The sequence below is a fragment of the Falco cherrug genome, chromosome 18, assembly GCF_023634085.1.
Source record: "Falco cherrug isolate bFalChe1 chromosome 18, bFalChe1.pri, whole genome shotgun sequence".
Classification (NCBI taxonomy): Eukaryota; Metazoa; Chordata; class Aves; order Falconiformes; family Falconidae; genus Falco; species Falco cherrug.
The window spans coordinates 6,555,578-6,572,712 of record NC_073714.1 but is presented as its reverse complement, the minus strand read 5'-3'; the positions used below and the strand labels follow the sequence as shown (position 1 = coordinate 6,572,712).

Sequence of the window (17,135 nt, the reverse complement as noted above, 5' to 3'; positions counted from 1 at the left end):
AGCTTGGAGATTTATTAAGCATCACAAATTGTAATACTGTAGTAAAAATAGGAATCAGTGTGAAGTCAAAGTAGTTTTGTGAGAAGCTGGACCTTGCTGCAAATGTTTTGCGCCCTCTTGTTGAAATTTTATCCTTAAATGAGACAGTATGGGAGCAGGCATCATCCCTCGCTGGAACTGTCTGTGCCCTGGGATTCCCTGCCAGGGAGGCTCTGGGGTCTCTGGTCTGAGCCCACCAGAGGGTCCCTGTTTGCCTGCAAGGCTGCTGACCTCTCTGCACGCTGTGCTGTGGCAGCTGGGGCTCTCCATAGTCCCTGCTCAGGTCAGATCGCGGCTGCCTCAGGGGATGTGAAATCATCTGTTACAGAGTCTGGCCCGTAGCCTTCAAGGGCTTGAAGGCCTCAGAAGGATGTTTCCCAGTGACACATGATAGGATAAACGAAGAGGGCTGTGCCTGTTTTATCTCAGGGAAAATGCGGTGTAAAGTTGCAGAAGAAGGGAAGAGATTCTCTCCAGAAACCCCAGGCAAGTTGGACAGGAACTTTTGTTTAAATACTGCAACTGCATATGGTTGCCTTTTTTTTTTTTTTTTTTTTTTGAGGGGCTAAAATATTTTTGGGTGCAGTTTTGATTTGGTTTTATTGTCAGTTAACTATTAAATACACAAAAAACATTTTCCTCAACAGAACAGGCTGCTGCATCCTTACTGAGAGTAATCCTTGACTTGCTCCTGAATGGGTGAAGTGTAGCTTAGAGTTACTCCTTCCAAAGTCCAGTAAAAGGGCCTCTGATTAAGGAGGGAAGGTGAAGATCTTGTTATTTTCCAGAGTTACTGAAGAGATGAAGAGACTAGTCCCAGCCATTGTGCCTTAGTTTTGGCCTATGATTTGACTTTTTCAAATTTCCAACTTTTAGTTCGTTAGGGTAGGCTTTTTTGCTTCCTATGATAAACATCAATAAACCACTGTTAAGTAACATCTGTCTTCAATTCCAAACTGCATTTAATACACTTACTAGTTCCATTATCTGCAGCTTGATTTCTGGGTTGATCAGAGCGATAGTGCATCTGTTTCTATTTGGCCAAATTGCACTGCTATGCTTGATTTTAAAATAAAACGTTGTAATACTTGGTTAATAAGAAGTTAAAATAACTCAGCTACACTTATTTCTATAAACCTGGACTTCAAACTGTATTATCTTAAATATGGTTAATGCAGTAGATACAGCACCATTTGCTTTTAGTAGTGATGAATAATTTCTTAATGCGGCATGTGAAATCTCAGTGGGAAAATTGTACAGGATGAGGTTTAAATGTCAAGATCGGGATTTTGCAAGAACGCTAGTTTAGCATATTGTCTTTGGAATTGCTTCCACTTTTTTTTCAAAGGATTTGTAAAAATACAGTGCAGACCAATGTAGGTTGGTGATCAGTTTTACTGAGACCAAATAGCCTCCACGGAGATCAGAAGAAGAAACAGATTAATGATTGAAAGTGTGATCCAGAAGAGATTATGAAGGAGAAAAAACTTGTTAGTGCGTACACAGTTCTATAGATTTTCTTCCTCAAAACTTTTATCAGGAATAGTTAATCACAGTAATAGGAAAAACAGTTTATTAATGTTAACTTTCAGGCATGAAACATCTTGCTTTAAGAAGTTTTATCCTGAAAGAAAAGGAAAAACTGATTAATTTGGACTGAGAAAACAGGAGAGCCATGTAGCTGAAATTCTTCCAGCTTAATGTTGGAAATGTACCAGGAAATAAAAAATTAAAAATTGAGCTGCGCTTTCCTAAACTTACGCTACAAGCAACAGTTAGTGCAATCTTTTTACACAAATCTAATGTGCAAATTTGGGTTTGAATCTCAAAATTGTGCCATAGCAGGATCCATGGTAGCTAGGTACTCTACATGCATGAAGTTGCCTAAAAACTTCAGGATTGTATCAACAGCTAGAGCCCAAACCTTCCTGAAAAAGCCTGGTCTCCAGGTTGTATGCAGACAAGTGACAGACCTGCTGTTCTTCCGTATGTACACATTGACTGATCTATAAAAAGTCATAGGAAACCACAGGATTTCAATAATTAACTTGCTGATCTTCACTTAAGTATTTTTCATCCTTATTTGTAATCTTGTTAATCTCTATTTTGGCATACAAAGCACTGTGACTATTATACTCACCAGCAGTTTGGTAAGCAAAGAAAGAGGGAATTCCCTTGCACAGAGCTTCAATGAGTTTTCCGTATCTGTGCAAGTTTTGGAGCTTATGTGTTTGAGATAATGAAGCGATCCCCTCTGGGTGGAAGTTGATGAGGACTGGGTCCCTAAGCATCAAAGAAACAAACCTAGAAAACAGCATGTAGAAAAAACAAAAATGGAGTTCAGAATCTGTATGCACATCTTTGATAGTGGAGAAGGGGTTATTCAAGTGCAGTGCAACTTTTCAAAGACTGAACTTTTAAGAGTGACTAAGCCCTGCTGTGAAACTTCTCTTCCGTTCTTGGAGCCTTTTCTCTGTGTGTGTCAGGAAGTACATTTCACAGGGAATTGGTTAGGTTTCTCACCACCTTTGTTCACCATCCTACCTTGTGTCCCTGAGGTGCTGCAGGAAAGTTTATGAGGCAAAAACCTGATTGCCTATTTTAATGAGGCAGGTGTTTTTTGAAAATACCTTGGTTGCAACACAGCCCTATTAAGAAAAAAAGACTTTTTTGTTGCAAATGATATACAGTGAAAGATAAGTGGATTGTCAGAGAGAAGCACTAGTTAAAAAAAAGGGCTTTATACAGTACAGATAATCATAGGGAAGGAAAATGTGGGGGTTTTCTGTTAGATTGTCTAGGTAAATGTGTCATGGAGGCTGACAAGGGATTTTGGTAAAAGGCAAAGTAAATTGCCTTCTCCAGTAATGCCACATGTCTGAGATGTTATACAGCTTAAGTCAGATGATGCAATTCACTGCTGAAAACACCAGTGCAGCATGCAGTACAGCAGAAACATTAAAAGAGTTAAATGAGAATGTTTTTAAGCATCTCCTCTAAAATCTTGGTTGAAGGTTAGGCGTTTTTCAAAAACCTTTTGGCAGTTTTCCATATTTTTTTGAGCAATGGTGACAGCCACTTACAGTCTTGACATCCCAGACAGATTCCCAGTTCTCGGAGCTCTCCTTTGAGTCAGGACTGACCCCCGTGTCAGAGTGGTGTGAGTTTTCTCTGTGGTGCTCTTTAAAGTTTGTCTTGCCATTCTGATTTCTGGAAAAGCTTAAAGGAGGTAAGGGTTTAGCATTGTGGATTCCCAGTATTTCGTTCAATAAAGCAATAGCTCTAGTAACAACCTTTTGGGAAATTATTGCTCTTAGACATCATAGAGTTATTTAGATTGGAAAGGACCTTTATGATCGAGTCCAACTGTTAACCTAACACTGCCAAGTCCTTTGCTAAACCACGTCCCTAAGCACCACATCTATGTGTTTTTAAACACTTCCAGGGATGGTGATTCCACCACCTCCCTGGGCAGCCTGTTCCAATGCTTCGCCACCCTTTCAGTAAAGAAATTTTTTGTAATATTGAATCTAAACCTCCCCTGGCACAACTTGAGGCTGTTTCCTGTTGTCCAGTTGCTTGTTACCTGGGAGAATAGACTGACACCCACCTGTCTGCAACCTCCTTTCAGGTAGTTATAGACAGCAATAATGTCCCCCCCTCAGCCGCTGCCTCTCCAGGTTAAACAACCTCAGTTCCCTCATCCACTCCCCATCAAGACTTGTGCTCCAGCCCCTTCCCCAGCCCCGCTGCCCATCTCTGGACACGCTCCAGCACCTCAATGTCCTCTTGAAGTGAAGGCCCAACTGAACACAGGATTCGAGGTGCGGCATCACCACTGCCAAGTACAGGAGGACGATCGATTGATTGCGGCCCTTGTGCTGCTGGCCACGCTGTTTCAGATACGAGCCAGGATGCTGTTGGCCCCCTTGGCCACCTGGGCACACTGCTGGCTCATGTTCAGCCGGCCGTCAGCCAGCACCCCCAGGTCCTTCCCCGCAGGCAGCTTCCCAGCCCCTCTGCCCCCAGCCTGTAGCGTTTCGTGGGGTTATTGTGACCCCAGTGCAGGGCCCAGCACTGAGCCCTGTTGAACCTCATCCAGCGGCCTCTGCCCATTGGCCCAGCCGGCCCAGACCCCCCTGCAGAGCCCTCCTGCCCTCAAATGGATCAATGCTCCTCCCTCACTTGATGTTGTCTGCAAACTTATTAAGGGTACACTCCTTCTCCTCGCTCAGATCGTTGATAAAGATATTAAACAGAGCTGGCCCAGATACTGAGCCCTGGGGAATGCCACCGGTGACTGGTTGCCAGTTGGATGTAACACCATTTGCTACCACACCTGGGGCTCAGCCAGCCAGCCAGCTTTTAACCCAGCATAAGAGTACACCCATCAGGTGTACTGAGATCGAGTTGAAGAGGAGATAATTTCTGGCCTTGGAGGAGGTCTGGGAACCTGTTAGTACTGTTGTGTCAAACCTTACACTCAGGTTTTATCTAGCCCTGGTTTTCATCTGTCTGATGCATCCACCTTATGAAGGCAGACAAGCTTTAACATTACTGCTCTATTCCCCCTGTACTGAATGTCTCTTAGACCAGGTGGAAAAAAACACAGTTTCATTTGAATACTGGAGAATTTCCTTTAAACGCTAAACTGGATGTCCAGAGTCAAGCTTGCAAGAGAAATTTCTAAGAAAAGTAGAATAATTCCTTATTGTTCTTGCCCCTGCAGGAACTTGCCAGCAGAGAGTTATTTACAGTATTTCACTCTTTTGTGGTCAGGTCCTTCATGCTGGTATTTGTTTCTCTCCATACACACAATTACTTTCAGTGTTTATGCTAATCTCAAGACAGACTTTGCTGATTTCCTATCTAGCAACTGTCTTTTTCCCTTGATATATCAAGCACTGAAATATATTTGGTATAAAAAGCCCCACAGTTTCCTGCTAAGTATCAGACTTTGAAATACAGCTTCACTTGCAGAAACGTGTTTTTCAGAGGCTATAGCTAAAGGTCACTAGTTCTTACGGCAGCGGTGTATAATTGCATGTGGCTCATACGTACACCGTTAGCAAGAGCTGGAGTCAGGAAAGGTCCTAAGAAGAGAAGCAATCAGAACCTGAAACAAACATTTGAAATCCACATTTTAACATTGTGATTGCTTATCTTGCATCAAGTTATTTGCTGTGTTAAAATAATTTTGTTTTCCTATTTAATTTTGTGTACATGCTTAGCATTTTTCTGAAGTGGAGTTTAACTGAAGAGTGTTAAAATATGCAGGAGAATTTTTTGTTAATGAGCTTACATGAGATCATCAATTCATATAAATTACTCCTAACCTCAGCAGTATACTTTGCACAGCTAAGAAGTTCATGTAAACAGAGTGGGTTTTAAAATATGTCCAGCCCCAGTTCATTAAACTCCTTGGAAAAAGGTAGCCTGAAATCTTTTAATTAAAAGCATGAACTCTTCACCTTGAGCTTTTGATTTTAGACATGGAGCAGACCCATGAACTGTGCATGTGCAGCTACTGTGAAAAGTTGGCATGTGGGAGCACAGTACAGCTCTGTACTTGGAACACAGCAGAAAGGGAACTTGAGCATCCTCACAGTAGTTCTCATGCCTCTGAATACAGGGCTAATAGTGTAAGGGTAGGCACAATCATTTTTGTTCAGAAAAATGTAATGTTAAGTACTTTGTTCTATTTTATATTATAAAATAATACAGTTTCAATGACTCATGCTTCTTGTTGCTCAGATTTGTCAAAACTACTGCTGATATATTTTGGAGAGATTTAATATTGTTATGATGCTAAATTCTTTTGTGGTAATTATTGTGAACAATTATTCTCTTGAAGACAAACCCTCTAATATTGAATTGGTCACAAATTTTATCTACTTCAAAGGAGGATTTTTATGAGAAATATCCAAGTGTGACTCAGAGTATTTAGCACTAACATTTTGGGATTTATCCTGCAACAATTTCAGCTTGCTGTAAATACACCTGCTTCACAGTCATGCACTTGGAGTCTTTCATTTGTCTCATGGTTCTTCTCCTGCACTCTCATCAGACAGCTGTGCCATAACTTTATATAACTTGCAGAGACCATTGACTTGCATCTGAGTTGTGGGTGAGAGAATATTGCCCTTTCAACATTTCACTTGTGCCTCTCGCCCTTGTAATGGAGCACTCCTCTCTTTCAGATTTGAGTAGGCCTATGAAGGCACTGCCAAAGGTGAAATTTCACCCATGCAGTCCTGACCTATTTGTCATTTTTACTCTGTAATCCCTACATAAATCAGTAATAGTTTGCTAGGTACCAAGAAAGAGTAAATTAATTTTAAAACTGTCCAACCTTAACACTTGTATGAGAAAATGACACATATACTTCCAGTGAACTTCATTTTGATGGCAGGCGAGGCAAGATCTGCTGGTAATTGATGTGTACTCTTACTTTTTATACAGTAATATCCCAAAGTTAAATCTTAAAATGGGTTTACCATGTTGGCACATGCCCTGTGTTCACAGTATCGTGACGGGTTTCCTGGGCAAGTGCTCTGATAAGAGGGAGGCTTTGATACCAGTGTGACTGAATTCATTACAGAGGAAGGTGAAAGAAAATTTGCCATGACAAGTTCAGTATATTTTATAGTAACTTTTAAATGAGGGGAAAAAAAAATTCAGAACCAGAGAATAGAAACCTAATAAGATTTGTAGTTATGCTTCGTGTCTACGTGGCACAGGACTCAGCCTGATATCCATATATCCACAGCTGATACTATCTTTTAAATCAATGGAGGTGGTAATCTTCCTATATTAGATGTTAAGTCAGTCCCCAGAAATCATGAGCTTGGTTCTCAATCACAGAAATTACTGAGTTCTTTCATTAACCTTCCTTTCTGAGCCTGTTCAGTTAGGATCTGCTTCCCAGTCTTCAGGCATGGCCTCTGTACTCATGAGAGTAGTACCTGGTTATGGACTGAGGGCAGTTCTAGAAAGGGGCCACAAACTAGAGAATTTTATGTCAACTATTGTTTAGAAAGCAGATTTTACTACTTCTCTGAATTTGACAATTATGTACAGAGCCACAGCATAAGAACTTATTTGCCTTGTTTGTTGCAAAAACTTTGAAAAATGTTTAGGTTTTTTAACTGGGCAGCACAAATGTCCAAGTCTTTTTGTCCAACAATATTGTCCATTGCTGTTTAATAATCTAAGATAGATAGACAGATATATCTCCACAGATAATTTGGATTTGTTTCTTAGCTGTGCCTCTTATAGAAGCAGCACTTTCAGAGGTGCTCATTTAACTACTCCAGAAGTGCTTATTTAATGCTTATTCTGTCAGTCCCTCTGTATACCGCGTGCTTTACTGTAGTTCACTGTGGGTTTGCACACTCAAGTTTCCTTTGCATTGCCAGAATGGCATGATGGGGACTCACTCAGTGTCATTATGAACTGTTGTTTTGAACTAGATTCTTTACTGTCGTCATTTGCTGAGGATCATTGCTGCAGCTGTTACTGCAAAAGCCAGGGAATCTTACTTCAGCTGAGAAGGTGAGGCCTAATTCTCATTTACACCAGTCAGGGCCACACTCTGTCATTCTGCTGTGAACCGAGGCCTTGCTTGGCCATATGCGTGCAGAGGAGGTGTAGCAGTCTGCCAGCACTGTGAGTGGAAAGCTCTGTTTTTCATCTGTTTTGCACCCACTTTGCAATTTGCACAAGGTGTAAAATATGGTGAATGATGGTAATAAGTTACTAAGGGAAAAAGATTTATGGTTCTTCTAATCGGACTGATTTGTGGATGCTAAATGGAGATAGGTATGTCCTTAGCCTCCAAGATCCAAAATACACTTAAAAGTCTTATTTTGTATGTCACAAAATCCTCTGGAAATTTAATTATTCCACTAGTTTTCAAGAAAGGCACTGAGAATCTGAACTGTATAATGCTAATCCCTGCAGTGTCATTAGCAATGAGTTGGAAAGCAGTTTTGTCCTTTTCTTCCAACAACCATAGCCAATTTGGCCATTTCAGTAATGTGTCACATTTGGACGCCTGATTCTCCAGATCTTCCGTCAGCTTCTGATTGGTCGAGTAGTTTGTATGGCAACCCTACACAGCTAGAGCCTTTGACATTAAGAATAACTTACAGAACTAATTACAATAGTAGAAGCCAGGAAAAAAGGTGGGGGGCATGCTTTTACTGTAGAAGGCCCTGTTCTTTTTCCAGTACAAGTTTGCCTCAGTTTTAAAGCTCTCCTCAAGGCATTCTGTTTCTGTACTAAATTCTTGTACCACTGTGCAGCAAACTCCCAAGGCTAAGAGCTGTTTCAGTTTTAGCCCTTTTCTCAAATTAGTGTTTCATTTTGTGCACATGCTTACATTTTCCTGTGTTCTTCTACACTTTACTGTCTGGCAAGAATTAAACAACTGAAATTATTCTGGATTCATCCTTGAACTTTATTTACTTTTTTTTACAACTATGGACTGTGATTAATTCTGCTTGACCTGTCCTTGTGCCAACAGATTTTTCTGGACTGTGTCACCCCGTCTTTATCTGATGTGTGGCATGCCCAGCCCAGCTTGGAAGCATCAAGATTTTTGTTGATTTTTTGAGGTGTTGCTGCATTCTTTACTTTTCTCCCACTACCTGCTCACTCCCTGATAAAGTAAATATTGATGCAAAGTACCTGGAAAAAAACCAAAATGACTCACCAGGAGAGTTTATTTTGATAGTATAATCTCACTTGAACTTGACTGAATCTCTCTCCCTTATGTGTTAAAATTTCTGTTTGGTAATCAGACTTGAACTGAAATTGTACAATTATTCTTTTCATTTGATTTTCAAGGTTTTTTTGTTTAAGTTATTTTTTAGAGTATGACAGTGCCATGTAATGGGTCAAGTTCTGGCAATTTTACTTACAGAGGTTAAGAGTAGTTTTGTATCTTAATTGTATTTCATCAGGGTAAATTAGAATGTATTTGAAAATATTTGGCCTTAAGAAAATAACAGAGAAATTAAGTTTTCTAGAGTGATAAATGTTGCAGTGTTGTGACTGCATACTACTTGTTCTGAACATTACTCAAATTCTATTTTCTGCTGTCTTCCCTGACATGACCAATCTGACTGCAAGTGTAACAGTTGAAGAAAATGATTTGGGGGGGGGGGGGGGCGGAGTTTGAGACTGTTGACTTAGATCAAAAGTATCAAAAGCAAGAAGACTACATTGAGAATGTGGGCATCGTGAAATTTCATGTTCACCAAGGGGAGGTGAGTCACAGCTTCCAAAGCTGAACCTCATTCTTCCTGAGGACGGGTGAAAGTGAAATTAGAGCAGGTTATAGCCCTTCTTATGCTGTGCTCTACTTCAGTTACTTAATATGGAAGGGTGCTTAGGGGACTCTGGAGTTGTCATGGGTAGTCTTGCCTTGGAGTGCATGTGTGTTAATTTCAGGTGTATTGCTGGGACACACGTGAATAGCTGTGAGGAAAAAGTCTTCAAAAAGCAGGGCTTTCCTATTGGAAGTATATCTAGGCTTTGCCTGAGGCTACTAGGAGTGTGTTCTCTCTTGCAATAATGTTAATTAGTCAAATGCTTTTTAGGAATTAATCTTTAATTTTTGGTCTTGGCTGATTGGATCAGGAAAATTCAGTCGGTCCAATGTCAGGTGAAAATCATGAGATCGTGGCTGTTTTAATTCTCCTTTGCTAAATAACCATCGATTTCATATGTTGCTCTGCTCTTGCCTGTGCCTAAGTATATCAGTGCTTAAGAAAGCAGAAGCTCTTGGGTGTTTTGTCAAGAGAAATGAGTGTATGAAGACATAATGGCTAATGGGAAGTTAGTTTAAGCTTTATTTTAAAACATTTAAAACTTATTAAAGCTTTTTGTTTTAGTAGCTTGTGGTGCCTGAACCCTGTAGGGTTCCTGCTATGAAAAACTTGACTGCTGAAATCTCTGAGTATTTCTGATATATCTGTAATCTTAGAAACAGTTTCTTTGCAGAAGAAGGGACAGAGTCAGCTTTCAAGAGGAGGGTAACATAAATCAAATCTAATTAGTCTAATTAACTATGCTTATTGAATTTGATATCTGTTTGTATGTATTCTGATATATTTGCTTAGCAGCACAGCTTTGCTACACTTGAGATAACATTTTCCATGTAGAGTTGGGTGGAATAAAGCAAATACATGCAATGCCTTTTTTTTTTTTTTCTCCTTCCTTCGTTGGGGTCTGTTTGCTAAGAGAGATTTCCATACAATCACTTTCACCTTTCTTCTGATGACTGAGATTACAGAAAGGTGTTGGCTGTGAGGTTGAGTTCTTGTTTTATTAGAAGGGAATAGGCCTCAATTAATGACATTCCAGTAGAAAGTAGCGTGTGATTTGTCAAGGTTCCAGCACTGGCTGACGTGGAGTCACAGATGAGGAGTCGTCCAGGCGTGGTTGTAGTAATAGGAGAATGCTTCTCATGGCAATAGCATGTGGTCATTGACGTTTTCATAAAATACAGAAAACTGGTAGTTTTAAAGGAGGAATCCCCATCTTGCTCCTTTTGTTTTGTGACCTCGTGTGAACCACACATCCTCTGATGCTTCATGTCACTCCTCTGTACGCTGAGGAGGCTAGAAATTATGAAGATTGTCTTCTGAAGTACAGTTGTTATTCCTAATTATTTCAATGCATGTGTTAGATACATCATGGTAACTGATCAATAATGAGCAGCACTTCTTGTTGACTGTTCGTGCATATATTAGCTGGAATAAATGGCCAAAGAATTAGTCTGTTCACTGGCTGGCATGTAGGCTACGGTGACATAGGTATTTCTTCCAGGATTTGTCTGCAGGCTATCAGGCTGTTAGGGAATATATTTGAGAAGACAAAATGCAGTTTGTATGAATGAATAGTAGAGTGATTCCTGATGGCATTTAATTCTGAACAATATCCTGTTAAATATTTAAAAAATGGAACCAGCAAGAGTGGGTACACCTCTAAAGTTTAAACGAGTAAATAGTAGCCATTTGTGGAGTGATTCATTTCACAAAAGTTGACTTATTGAATGCTTTTAACATATCAAGGTCAGGTTATCTGTGCCAACCCAAAATTCAGATATGAGGCTTACCACAGTATGGCATGTTGATATGGACTTGTTTGAGTCATGAAGAAAAGGTCTGTCAAGTGTTTCCCACACCTCCAGCAAGATATAAAAGTTGAAGGTCCCTGGGTTTTTCTTGCATTCTTACTTCGTGCAGCTTCTTGTTCTTATCTGAAAGAAAAATGAGCGGACTTGTGAGTATATCCATTTTTGTTGAACGTATATTATAAAAAGTTCCTTATTTTTATGAACAAAAGGATAGAGAAGAAGATGCTCAAGTAAGTGGTACAGTAATGGGATGAGTATGATCTGTGTATTATTTCTTTTGGGTTGTTCAGTGGGAAACTTGCATTACTTGGGTGTACAGCGATCCCCTTGAAGTCAGTGGAAGCCTTGTTTGAGCAGAGTGCAGAACTTGATTACAAATCAGAAGAGGGCGTTATGATTTAATAATGACGGTTGTAGAGGCAAATCGAGAAGTAACATGGCATCAGGAAGGGACTTCTGAAAAATACAAAAAATGTAATGGTTATCATTCTGCTTTTTTCAGGCAAAACAGACCCTAATAGCAAGAATTTTACAATGAAGAATTGTAATTATTTTCAACTAATCACATGTTAAATGGGTAATTTTTCAAACTGAAGCTATAGGTGCTTCCCTCACTTCATCAACTGGGGATATTTTATGGCACTGCCTGGTGTTTCTGTCAAGTGAGAATGTATATTCCTTTTACAGACTACCGTTCTGGTTTTGCTGGGAGTCTTTTGGACTCAGACTTCTGCACTTACGGTAAGTAGACTGATAAGTCGTCTACTGCAAGTACTCATTTAAAATTAATTGGATCCCTGGGCAGGGGGCAAATATAATAAGAAGAAAAGCATAGAAGAAACGAACAAGGTGCTTATTGCCAAGTGTAGTGAACAACAGTGTTTGCCAAAGGTGGCAGTCAGATAAGCAAAAGAGGCAGCTCTGTGCAGATGCATAGTCACAGGAAATGGGGGGTGGCATAGGTCCCCTTAGCCCAAGCTAAACTTTGGGGACTGTTGCAGTCTCCTGCCGGTCCCTGCTGCTACACATGATGACTGGGATGCCCCGTGTTGTTTTTCCTTAGCCTACAGTGAGGGCCTGCCCCCTCCTTTCTCACCCTGACACACTCCTGCATAATAAACCTCCACCTCAAGAGTCTCCTGAGACTGCTGGAGGGTTGTTAAGGGATTTAGTATTTACATAATGCAGTCATACTTGTTTATTTGAGAGAAAGAATTTGTTCATACTATACTTTTTAAAGTTGCAAGCCAGATGATGAGCAATGATTTTGTGTTTTTTACCAAAGACCTATGTCCTTCATGAACCTAACAAAAACTATGTCACTGGAACTATGACCATTGACAGTGAGAATGATATGGCTGATGTCCATGTCCGTTCTGGAGTGTACTCCTCTGATACCATCTTTGACTATGCGCATGTAAGTACCTCTACGAATCTGCCTGGATTTGATCTCTGAGGAAGTTTTTAAACTCAGAAACTATTCTAGTGTCTTCTCACCATAAGCTGTCCTGAAACACTGTTTCTTTGAAGACTCCCGTCACCTTTCCTCCTCTTAGTCCATCTCTTTGTTTCACCCATGTGATGGTAGTTTAAAAGACTTGTTATGAAACCTGTGGTGGCACTTCATGAAAGTGAGAAGAACCTCACCGGCCTCAGTGAGGTCAGAGTTGAGAACGGGCTGCCATCGGTCATGTATAGCGAATGCAGTAGAAGACTATTGGAAAAGATACTTCCAATCTGATGGACAGACATTAGTGTGGGCAGGCTGCTTCTCTTCCCCAATGGTGACGGCGTAAATGCAGAGTCATTTCACAATAGTAGCCTGTGTAGCCACTTTGTGGTTCTTCTAGAGAGAATCAACTAATCTAAGCGGTAGCCATTTTTAATTAATTAACTATAATTATTTTTTTTTTCATTACAGGGATATATTGCAACAAGGTTATTTTCACGACGTGCTTGTTTTATCATGAAAATAGACAAGCAATACATCCCGACCCTGCAACAAATTGGACGCCTGGCTTTTGAAAGACAGGTGACACTGTAGTGAAACCCGGTGCTCTATAAAAGGAAGGCTACTGCATAAGAGTTGTGTGGTGTGATGGGAGCCATCCGTTCTGCCTTTAAGAACAACTGTACTTAGGAATGTCTTTTACTGTGTTAGCAATCATGAAGCAGTTCTGACAAGATAGAACTTCAAGGGAATATTATGTAGAACATTCTTTTAGGATAATGCGCAATCATGGGCCTGTGCCCTGTGGTTTTATAGTGGATTGTCTAGAACCGTAAGATCCCCTGTCCTTGGAAGTAGTGTAACTGGACTATTTTGAGGTGATCATAGTATGAGTTTAGACAGGATTTTCCTTTTTTTCATTGTCATGCTATAATTTTGAGCTTGACATAACTTGAAATAATTTTGTTTGCAGAACAGAACTTAGAAATCAATTTACTTTGACCAGACTTTTGACTTTCCTATTTAGGCAAATGTTTCCTGAAGGTCACTGGAAGTATTGCCTGGAGATGAACTTGAGTTCTGGCCTGTTTAATGACAGCCTAACAGTAGCACGTTTACAGCAAAACTTACTGCCAGTTAACAAAACTTATTTTGATAGTAATACAGCTCAGTTTTGCTATGTTAGCAGAATTAGTATCTAGTGAATGTTGTTTCTGAGTAGATTGAAAATACTTATTTTTCTCTAAAAGCATGAAGCTTCTTTAGTTGCTCTGTGTGAGGCAAAGGAAGGTTATTTTAGGTTCTGGGATTTTCTACAAAGGGTGTCCTAGTAGAATGAAACCAAAGCTAGATTACTGATGATGTCTAACATTTTCTTTTTAGACTATGAAGGAGATATACTCTCCAAAGAATGTGTGGGTACAGTTTCAGTCTGGCCATTCTTTCTTTGGGAATATCAAGAATTGGCTTACCTATGGAAAACAAATTGAAAAACTCTGCAAAGGCCTGCCTCTCTACCGCCTTGTAAAGAGTCAACGTAAGTTAAAGATCAGAACATTATGTTTCTGTTACAGAGCAGGAGTACCTTTCTATTCTTTAAACCTAAGTCCACATGGTACCTTTGAGGAAGGAACATACTGCCCTGTTTTAGAGCAGATGAGTAAACTACCTAGTAAGACTGAAAGAGTAAGGCTCTGGGATGCTTTGGAAAAATCTGATAAAGCACTGTATTTCATCGTTAGTCATTTAAATTCTGGAACGCCTGTTCAGAGGAACCCGCTGTGTAGCAGCTGTACCCAACTTATGCCTCAACAATAAAAGTCCCACAAGGCATCTACTGTATGCCAGTATGCTACCGGCTGTATGCAGCTTACGGGAAAGGGGGAGCACAAAGGTGATTTAAAGTTGTACAGACCCTTCCTCCCTTTGAGTTACACCATAAAAGTTTTACACCGTATCCATTGAGACCAAAAGGAACCTTGAGTAGGACCATAACTGGGGATTGAAATTTGTGTATTTAGCAGACTTTTCCTTGCTGGATACAGGGATGTTGTCACTGATAATATTGTCATTTTCTTGTTTCTTTTAGCACCACTGAATGTTCGTGGCTGTGCCAATGCAGGAGTTCCAAACATTTTGGGCATTCAAATCTGTGAAAAAAGCCAGTAGTCTGGATCTTGGCAATTCTGCTGCATGGAAACGACTTGTTTCTTTGCATGCTTTTGTGGTTGTAGCCATGTTCTCCAACTGGAACAAAACTGGGTATTAGACCCAATTTGCCTATCCAAAGCTTTGAGTGTAATAAACAAATAAAGATAATGCAGCAATTAAAATGCTTTGGTTTTTTTCTTCATCGGAAAGCAGAACAGAAATAAAGTGGGCCTTGCTAATTTTCCTACACAAGAGTTGCATTCCCCTTTGATGCCTTGCTATGCTCAGGCTGCAATATAACCTAGGCATTGGTGTGTGCTGCCTGCCAGTGAAGAAACAATAACAGAATAGTTTTTTCCAGTGGAGAATTGCCCTTTGGCATCAGCACTCAGCCTCCTCAGGTGCTGACTCACGTTATGTTGAAGGGAGGGAGCAAACAGATGAATGGATAGATAAAGGGAGGGAGAAGCTCTATGTTATGAGCACTTGCAAAGAAGCTTGAGTTCTGCAAGGCCACCGAAAATTTGGAGCAATTTGAGTTCGTGTGATAGGTTGGAGAGCTTTTTGTTGTGGGTATTATTCAAAGCCAGATAGAAGAGGCTGTCCCAGTCCTAAAACATTCATAACCCAGAATAAAATGATCTCTTCACACAATGCCAGTGTAAAAAGAGCTGTGACCACTTGCTGAGTGCCCCACATATGTTGGAGAGTAAATTTGTGTCAGGAGCTGATTAAATACAAGATGAGGCACACCAGTGCTGCCTGCCTGCTCTTCTGATGGATAGCAGTGGATGGTTGAATTCACACATCCTTTCCATCAGTGCTTGGATGGAGTGTATATTTTGGGGCTGAAGACTAAATGTTTACTGTTTAATGGAGCCTTGAATGGTTGCCAGAGGGCAAAGCATTTATTTGGACAAAACTAGCCCCAGGTCTGCAATTTGTTATTTTCAAATAAGACTCATGGTCAAGCCATCTGCTATTTATTAAAAGAGCATTTTATCATCTGGTGAAACTGTTCTTTCATATTAAGTGTATTCACAACAGGCTGCAGGTTCTTGGGGATCCAAAGAATGTTTCTGGAGAGCCAAACTTTGGCAATTAAATCTAGGAATTTGTATGTGTGTCTGCAAGATACAAGATAGCCTGTTTAGTTATATTTTGAAGTTGTGCTCACTGACGGGAAGTAAAACTAGGAGTTGTAGTTGTGATGTTCTTGGCTGATGCAGGGGGGATGTCAAACACCTCAAAGCACTCTTTGAGAGCACTGCTTGGCAAGAGTACTCGTGTGGGTTGTGGCTTTCAAAGCGTTTATGGTTGCAGTATCCAGGGAGGTTGTGGTTTCAAGACCTTCTAAACTGATTTGGAAGCCCTCATGTAGTTTCCAAGTGACAACTGTCATGTTTCAACCCTTTCTTTGTATATTCTTCTGTTAGAGGGTGTGGAAGTCATGACAAGCCCCTGCCCCAAGTCAGCCAAGCTCTTCAAAATAGAGATTATAACTGCCTTAATTATTTCAGGCTTAATAGATCTTTGGATTATTTCTTTAGGGATGCTGACCTGACATTGACTATCCAGTGAAAGTTTGAAGATCAGAGATTGAAGCAGATCCCCAGGGAACAAACTGGTAGAGCTTCCAGGGAGGCAGACTAGATGTATGAGCAAAGCTGAGTCTTATTATTCTAAAATTATTATTTAATTCAAAAGTTATTTAAAATAATTCTTCAATGCCATCTGGTTTTCTGTCTTACTACAGTATAGATGAATCTGAACCTTTACTGTGTGTGAAGTGTAATAATGGTCCTTTGAGAGTCTCATCCTTTTCCTACTAGTTTAATCTGAATTAGTTACTCTAAAGCAACTCTCTGCATATTACATTCATTTATTAATGGAACAATATTCTGAAACATGGGAGTGGGATCTGAATAAAACTGAGTGGTTATGCATGGTTATAGAAGATGCGGTGCTAAACTTGTCCATTGACCCAGTGATAAAGAGCATTACTCATGTGAAAAGAGTCCTGTTCTCCTCTTGCATAGCTGTTTGCAGATCATAAGGACTCTTCTGAATGGCCAAAATAAGAGATGTATTGCTGCCTTGGCCGAGGCAGGAACTTGATCCAGCTCTTCAATCTTCACTGATGGCTTAAAAAAATTGCTTTCTGTAGTTTGACTGAATTTCATTTAAATTATAAGCATATTCGAGGTCTTAGATTTTTTCTTTAGTAAGTATTGCATATACATCTAAAAGCTTACCTGTTTACTGCCTACTAATTTTGAAAGGCAGTGTTAGAAGCTCAGTAGTTTTGCACTCAATGCTAGAGTAAATAGTTCTACAAAGAACTCTGAA

General features: G+C 40.1%; 1 protein-coding gene across 1 annotated transcript; it reads left to right on the top strand.

Moving 5' to 3' along the window:
- Positions 1-11,298: 11,298 nt before the first annotated feature.
- On the top strand, positions 11,299-14,944 carry GKN2 (gastrokine 2). Its single transcript, XM_027803883.2, has 6 exons — positions 11,299-11,331; positions 11,873-11,926; positions 12,471-12,602; positions 13,107-13,217; positions 14,019-14,172; positions 14,725-14,944. The coding sequence occupies exons 1-6, from the start codon at positions 11,320-11,322 to the stop codon at positions 14,802-14,804; spliced, it is 543 nt and encodes a 180-aa protein (XP_027659684.2). The 5' UTR covers positions 11,299-11,319; the 3' UTR covers positions 14,805-14,944.
- Positions 14,945-17,135: the final 2,191 nt, after the last annotated feature.